This window comes from Blennius ocellaris (genome assembly GCF_963422515.1).
Source record: "Blennius ocellaris genome assembly, chromosome: 22".
NCBI lineage: Eukaryota > Metazoa > Chordata > Actinopteri > Blenniiformes > Blenniidae > Blennius > Blennius ocellaris.
The window spans coordinates 16,881,537-16,889,299 of NC_137671.1; the positions used below are offsets into that span (position 1 = coordinate 16,881,537).

The window sequence follows — 7,763 nt, forward strand, 5'->3', positions numbered from 1 at the left end:
TCCCTCAGAGGACATAAATGAGTGTCTGGGGCCGTTTTAAAGACTTTAAGTTTCCTCCTGCATTGTTTCAAAACACAGAAAATTGTATAAAAAAAATAAAATAAAAAAATTGCTGCAATGCTCCCCAGGAGACGGGATCTCCTGGAAACCTGACTGAACTGAAGCCGGTTGCTGTTGAGACGAGAACGGGAGCTACTGGAGAGACAGACCGTAAATCACCACTTAAAGTGGACGGTAACTCTCTGCTGGCACATTTCTTTGCTTTACTTGGAACTCAAGGAATTATCCATCACATAAAGGAATCTCTGTCAAAGGAATCGATCGCTGTGTTCACTCCTCAAATGGGTCATTTTATTCACAATGTGTGCACACCAACCATATTTCATTGGATTGGTCCAGAAACTACTTGCATATCTGAGAGCAGTCATAATGTCCACATCATTTCATATTTAAAATGAAGATCAAAAAACTAAACGGTGAGCAATCACTAAAAAAAATTATGATTTGAGGCTGAGTTTTTCTGTATAGTATTTGCACCTTCTCCCTGTGTGTGCATCAGTTTGCTCTACAGCGTTTCCATGTGGAGAGTAGAAACTTTTCTTACGTTTTGGGGGTCTGTTCATATGACAACAGCACTGGGAGTCACTGAAAGCACAACTTTTTGAAAAACAGATCCCAAGGTGCAACTTTAGGAAAACACTGGGATTCTGTCTCCGTGGGAATGAGGAAAATGCACCAAGGATGTTGAATCAAGTTGTTCTGCACGCTAAGTAGCTGGAAAATCAGATCCAAGTGTCCTCCGTCATGTCACGACTCTCAATCCAGATTCTCCTGGGACTTCGTACTTTTAATTTTGACAGTCAACATAATAAACCAACTTGGTGGTCTGTCCATGAGAATGTCCATGTTCTCCCAGTGTTCATGTTTGGATTGTTCTCTGCTGCATTTTCATTACAAAAACAAACAGCAGCACCCACTAGTGGCCCAACATGAAAACTACATCGGTTCCTGCCATTGACTTGGAAAATGACCGTTTTTTGAAATGAACACACAAAAATAAAGCATTCTCACTTGAAACGTTGTCGTGTAAACGTGGTGTAAGAACTCCAACCATATATTAAGTGAGCCACCACGTCTTAGTTTTCCCCCCTAAAGTTTGATCTCGTTTTAACTTGTGGAGATGTGCGTAACCTCCTGGGAAATGACAAAAACACGTCAACTGCCATACAACCTACAAAGCAGCAGATAGGGATGGGGCTGATCCGCTCTAGTATTGGCATCGGGTTTCAACATGAACGTAATTCACGGATCGGAAATTTCCGATCCAATCTGTGCTTCGTCTGTGCTTCTGCTGAAATTAGTCCACGGTGTTTTTGTTCCGGCTGCTCTTCCACTGTTTGCAGCCAGCTTAGCACGCTATGGAAGTAGCACCATTGCGCCAACCGACTTTTCGTGACAACATGTCGCTGGTTGGATGGATTTTATACTCAAAACACCGCAAAATCTCGACTTGAATGTTTGTGAAGGCGTAGTACAGCGAGGCAGACACTCTACCGCCAGACGTCACCGTCAGCTCACCGAGGACAACGGCGCTGATTGCAGCATCAAAACAGCTCGTTCCTTCGCAGTAGCAGGTGATTTACACCTGCGTGAAGCTGTGTCCTACTCCACGCTAAGTTCCCTGAAGCCCCCAATCATTTGTGTTGCGTTGGAGCTGGAAACATTCTGTGTTGATAAAACTAATTTCTCCAAGGATTAATATGGTGATTCTGGATTCTGGTTTTATAGATAGAACTAGTTTATTATGAGACGATAACATCATGCAGACCCCCATTGTCCAAATGGAACAAAACAGTTTGTATTGCTTCCTTTTCTGACCTTATACTAACCTCAAGTTGTCTTTTGAGAGAATGCATGCAAACATTCGTACATTTCAGACTTTACTGTAGAGAGGAGTTTATTACAGCCTCATATAAAACAAACAATAATGATCATAATAATATCAAAGCAAACACAGCTCTGGGATCGAAATAACATCGGTATCGGCAGATATTCAAATTTGGATATCGGTATCAGATCGGAAGTGAAGAAACCTGGATCGGCGCATCTCTACCAGCAGATATTCACTCATTGATGTTTTGAAGTGATTCCAGGATTTGAGTTACTTTAATTTAGTTGCAGTGGCCCCAAATCAGAGCCAAGCAGGTCAGTCAGACACGAAATAGCTCAAAGGATTGATCCGACCTCCAGCTGAGGACCATTTCAGGCACAAAACTTGACACAAAATCAGACAAAAGCACCCAGTGTGACAAAAGTGACAGATGCAGAAATAAAAAAACAGATTGAGACAGAAAAAAAAAGACAGACAAAACGAAAAAGAAAAAAAGAAAAAGAATTAAATAAACAACAGAAAGAGGAAAAGGGCAGAAATAGACTGTATGACACGATTATAAAAAGATAAAGAACCTGAATGAAAAAAGTGATAGGACGGAGAGACAGAAACAGATATGGAGCGAAAGAGAAAGCAACCAAGAGAAAGACAGAGAAAGGGAAAGTGGAGGTAAAGCCTGGAAACCCATGGATGAATGGATGGATGTCACACATTCCTGACAGTGACATCTGACAGGCCTGTTCTTTGGTCTCTGGCCAGTTTTCACTATCAACAGCAGCTGCCAGTCGCACTGGGGTGTCAGGCTGCTGCTGGCGCGCGCGCGCGCGCACGCACGCACACACACACACACACACACACACACACACACACACACACACACACACACACACACACACACACACACACACACACACACACACACACAAACACACACTCACACACACACACCAATACCCCCTCCTCCTCCTCCTCCACATGCTCCAGCAATACCAGAGGATCTGCCTGCACACATCGTCCATGGATGTTTTGACCTCCAGTGATGGAGATCGAGAAGCTGCTTCTTTTGTTCGCTACCAGAGTCCCGCTGCGGCTGCTGACAGCCTGATCACAGCACCGTCATGCTTCAGGTCCGGACATGTCACAGCTCCACATGTCCTCAAACACGTATTCTCCTGCCCCAGCATCCCCGCCGCCCTGCCCTCCACTCACCGATAAGAGGTCTGCTTCCTGAACGCCAGCCCGCGGAGCTTCTCCTCCAGGCTCTCCTGCTCCATGTCGGGAAGGCTGCTGAACGTGTCGCTGCAGCAGCCCACCGCAGCCTCCTCTGAGCCGGCACCGGACTCGGAGTCTCCCCCGTCGGCTCCCAGCGAGGCCAGGCGGCCGCTGAAACCCCCCGCCGCCGGGCTGCTGCGGTGCTCCTTGGCTTGGGGGTCCATGCCGGACCCCCGCTCTCCTCTCTCCGCCCGGCTGGTGAGGTGGTGGGGGGAAGGGAGACCCGGAGCTCTGATAACCGAACGGCGGCTCGACCGGTGTGTCGTTGTGACCGTTATTCTCCTTTTATATCCAACAGCCAGGTACGGCAGCACGCGCAGCCGCCTGGACGACAGACTGAACTGCACTCACGAGCTCGCTCTGACCAATCAGGAGCGAACTCCGTCGTCAAGATGACGTCACGGCGTACGTACAAAACAGGAAATTAAAATTGAGAATTGAATTACAATCTGATAACACACGAAAGACAGTAATTTATTATTATTATTATTATTATTATTATTATTATTATTATTATTATTATTATTATTATTATTATTATTATTATTATCATTATTATTATAATAATTATCATTATTATTATCATTGTTGTTGTTGTTGTTGTTGTGGTGGTGGTGGTGGTGGTGGTGGTGGTGGTGATGTTGATGTTGGAGTTGTTACAACATTACTGTAAAAATTACTATCTTACGCTTAACTGTTTCTGAATAAAATCTCCAAAAGCTGCAAAGAAATGTCCAATACAAAGCATCTGGGAAAGGCACCTCATGGAAGAGATGGAAAGCTGGAAAGATCAGAAGATGGAAAGATCAGAAGAGATCAGCATCTGTTACTCAGGAGACACTGAGATCAAAGTTGAGGTAGGCACACAAAATTTCCTCTGGAATTTTCTAGTTATCATTATTATCATCATTATTATTGTATAATTAGTTTTAATAGTATAGTAGTACCTGTCTAAGATTTGAATGGTCTTGGGCCTTAATTCATATCAGATCTATGAGTCGAATATGAACCATTTAGAGCCCTGAGGTCCTCAGGAAGAGGTTTACTCAGAGTTTCCAGAGTCAGAAGAACTAAGTAGCCCTTACGCTCCTCACCTGTGGAACAACCTCCTGAATACCTGAGGACTGCTGACACAGTCTACTTTTGAATTGGAATTTAAGATGTCATTATCTGCTCAGGCTTTCCATTAATAAACAATAGGTTTTACTTATTTTATCACCCCTCTCTTAATTGAGATTAAACTTCATTTAATTTCCTTTTTAACTGCTTTATCTTTATGTTTTTGATTTATTTCTTTGTAAAGTGTATGTAAATATATTTTCCTGGCCTTACGTATTAGTAGTTTTTATATACACACACACACACACACACACAGAGAGATAACATGCAAACCCTGCACAGGAAAAACTCCCATCTGCACTCAAACCAAATGTGGTTCACACTCTTCAGCCAACCACATCATCACTGTGCATCCCAACTAATCAGTCAATAGATCAGTGTGTTTGTGAAGCTCTTTCACAGATTCATAGAAGACTAATTAACATCTTAACCATGAGAATGAACAGCTCTTAGTTTGAAAGGCATAACCAGAAATGGTGTGTTTGATTATTGTAACATGAGACACACTTAAACACCAAGAGCTTGAGCTGGTGAGAGGGTGGAGGCTTAAACCTTAAATCCATCCATCCATTGTCCAACATCCATCCATCCATCCATTCATAATCCATCCATCCATTCATAATCCATCCATCATCCATCCATTATCCATCTATCCTCCATCTATCAGCCACAGTCCATCCATCAATCATCCGTCATCCATTCATCCAGGGTATCAGCAGCAGTGCATTGTGGGACATTCCCTGTCCTCTGTTCTGCAGCATCATCAGTCAGAAAGTAGGGCAGAGGGTGAGCTGTCGGTGTCACACTCTCAGAGACTAATCACTCAGTCCACACATTTTGAGCAGGAGGTATCTGTGTCAGATCATCGTCAGTGTTTCATACTCCACTTTTCAAAAAGGTCTGCATGTATAACATCGGGCCAAATCTGTCCGCATCCTCTATTTTCTTCTGCTTCACTGCACCGCACCATCAGGCTCATTAAATCAACAATGACCTCAAATGACCTTTAGCCTTCAGTGGGAAGCATCTGTCAGCATGTCCTGAAACCACTCGTGATGCATCCAACCGGAATTCCAAAAGGGCTAGGATGCTGAGGAAAACAGATAAACTCGACACGTTTAAACATAGGAAAACATGGGATGCTTGGATGAACAGTTAAGATATGATGAGGTGGTGTGGCAGCAGAAGGAGGGAACATACAAGGTGTGTGTCTGAGTGTAGACAGTTGTGTAGACAGTGTGTGTGTGTGTGTGTGTGTGTGTGTGGTAGTTAAAATTATGAGGCAAAGAAAGAAAGAAAGAAAGAAAGACAGAAAGGGGATTGTTGTGGGACTAGAGAAAGGGAGTTGTATAAAGATGGATGACCTCTCGATGAGTCTCCATGACCAAATTTGATAACTTCCTCAATTCTTCGCATTGTATATACATTAAATCTGCATGTACAATTACAGTAGTGAACCCACATTTACAAACAATTCTTCACAATACCACACATTCGCAAGAAATTATGCTTTCACGAGTGAAAATACTTTAATATTATAGAAAGAAGACAGAAAGCTGAGCTCGCAATGGCAGGGATGACAGACATGAAGATTTGTGGGGGGGGGGGGGGGGGGGGGTCTCCTGGCTGGTGGTTTCAGGGGATGTTTTAATGTTGAAGGTGAATAAAATATGTGTTTGTAGCCAGTTTTAAACTTAAACTTAATTTAATGATGTCATCCCAAGTGGTGGAGAGGGCAAATTTTATCTAAAGGTTTTGAAAACATCACCTCAGAATCCACAGTTTTCTGGCATATTTTTTCAGAAAATTATCATTTCTTGAGGTGAAAATGAGTCATGTTTTATTAAATGATCTCCACATGTGTTCCATCGTCTTGTTTGGCAGGTTTGTGTCACTCTTATTATCCTCTCGTATTGTCGATTGGAGTCACAGTTTAGCCACAGTCGCCAAATGTTCCAGGTGTTCAATCACAGCTATTTTTAGGAGATGTTTTCGTTTTCCCATGCATTTGAATGAGGAGGGAGGCGGAAGGAGGCGAAGGGATTTCTCCTCAGAGCTTTGGACAGCTCATAAAATCGAAACCACTCAAGTAGTCAAAAAGTTGCACATACACTTGAGCAGAAGCGTTTCCTCTGTCATTTCGTGTTTTGAAGCAGACACAATATTCGCCCTCAGAGGAGATAGCGCAGGGGTGGGCAATCCTGGTCCTCGAGGGCCAGGATAGCGCAGGGGTGGGCAATCCTGGTCCTCGAGGGCCAGGATAGCGCAGGGGTGGGCAATCCTGGTCCTCGATAGTCTGATAGCGTTTGCAAGAGAGCCTTTTTTGGGTAAAAATGTTACACTGGAAGGCAAATTGGATCCTGGATCCTGTTGGATTTAGGTCAGGAGAATCTGTGCGTAGTATGTATTTTGGTCTTGATTAGACAAACAAATGAGTTTTGGTTTGATCTCTTTATGACATTCCTACAGGCTGTGGTGCCCATTTTATTATTTCTACTTGGCGCAACTCACAAGAGTTCACATTTTGCGAGAGTGAGGGTACATTTTTACATTTTCTTAGATTTTTCACCAGTCTTGATGAGCATGCCAAATCTGGTGACCTTTGAGCATGTTTAGCAGGTCAAATTTGGATTAATTTATGCCTAAATATAATAATAATAATAATGATAATAATAACATTACAATTACAATATGGGGCATCATCTGTTAAATATTGCGTAGTATTCCTACTAAAAATGTATGTGTGCCCAAAGGCTGAAAATGCTGTGCGCCAAAGAAAATTCTGATTGGTAAAACCTGCATCCACTTTCCTGTTAGAAATCACAATCTACCTGGAAGGTTGCGCAGTTCATATCCACAGCTCTGTATCATTTGAAGATGAAAGTTTGACATATGAACCTGTTGCTGCTGATTCAGTAGTAATGGTTCGTTAAAGAAACCTCCATACTACTGCAAGCTTGCCTGTATATGATTATGTGGATCAACAAGTCTGATATTTGAAGATAATAAATGTATGAGATGAACCTGGTTTCAATTCTCCAGCTCACAATCAGCACTGCCAGGTTCCCCGTCTCCAAAATGTGCGTGCACAAGTTCTAAAGTTTGCGTACCGGTACACACATTCTCTCACAACGTTTATTTTTTTAAATCACTAAATTTGCATTGGAAGCGGCGTACGCATCTTTCAGGTCCCATTTTGTGCTCCAGCAACCTCTGTACATGAGGTCCCGGGCCTTTTGGGCTCGGTCCCTAATCATTCCTAACAAGTCTCCAGGTAGTGCTTTTGTCAGCCTGTCCTACTTAAACACTTTATATCAGCCGCTTCCTATTTATTTCTATGTTTGGATGAGGACTGGGAGAGCCAGAATCTTTGAAGATGCTACAGCTTGTGTTTCCTTTTCAGACAGAGACAAAGGTTTTAGGAAGATATCCTTCTCTGGAAATCATTTTGGACGTGGTGGAGTGAGCAGCATATTAAGAG

General features: G+C 43.0%; 1 protein-coding gene across 1 annotated transcript in view; it reads right to left on the reverse strand.

Moving 5' to 3' along the window:
- The window catches only part of dgki (diacylglycerol kinase, iota), a gene marked incomplete at its 5' end in the record, with an annotated part of 102,795 nt that extends 99,468 nt beyond the window's left edge, over positions 1–3,327 (reverse strand). Inside the window, one exon of the mRNA XM_080517992.1 lies at positions 3,101–3,327. Within this exon, the coding sequence (XP_080374118.1) occupies positions 3,101–3,327 (227 nt within the window). The remainder of the gene's footprint in view (positions 1–3,100) is intronic.
- Positions 3,328–7,763: the final 4,436 nt, after the last annotated feature.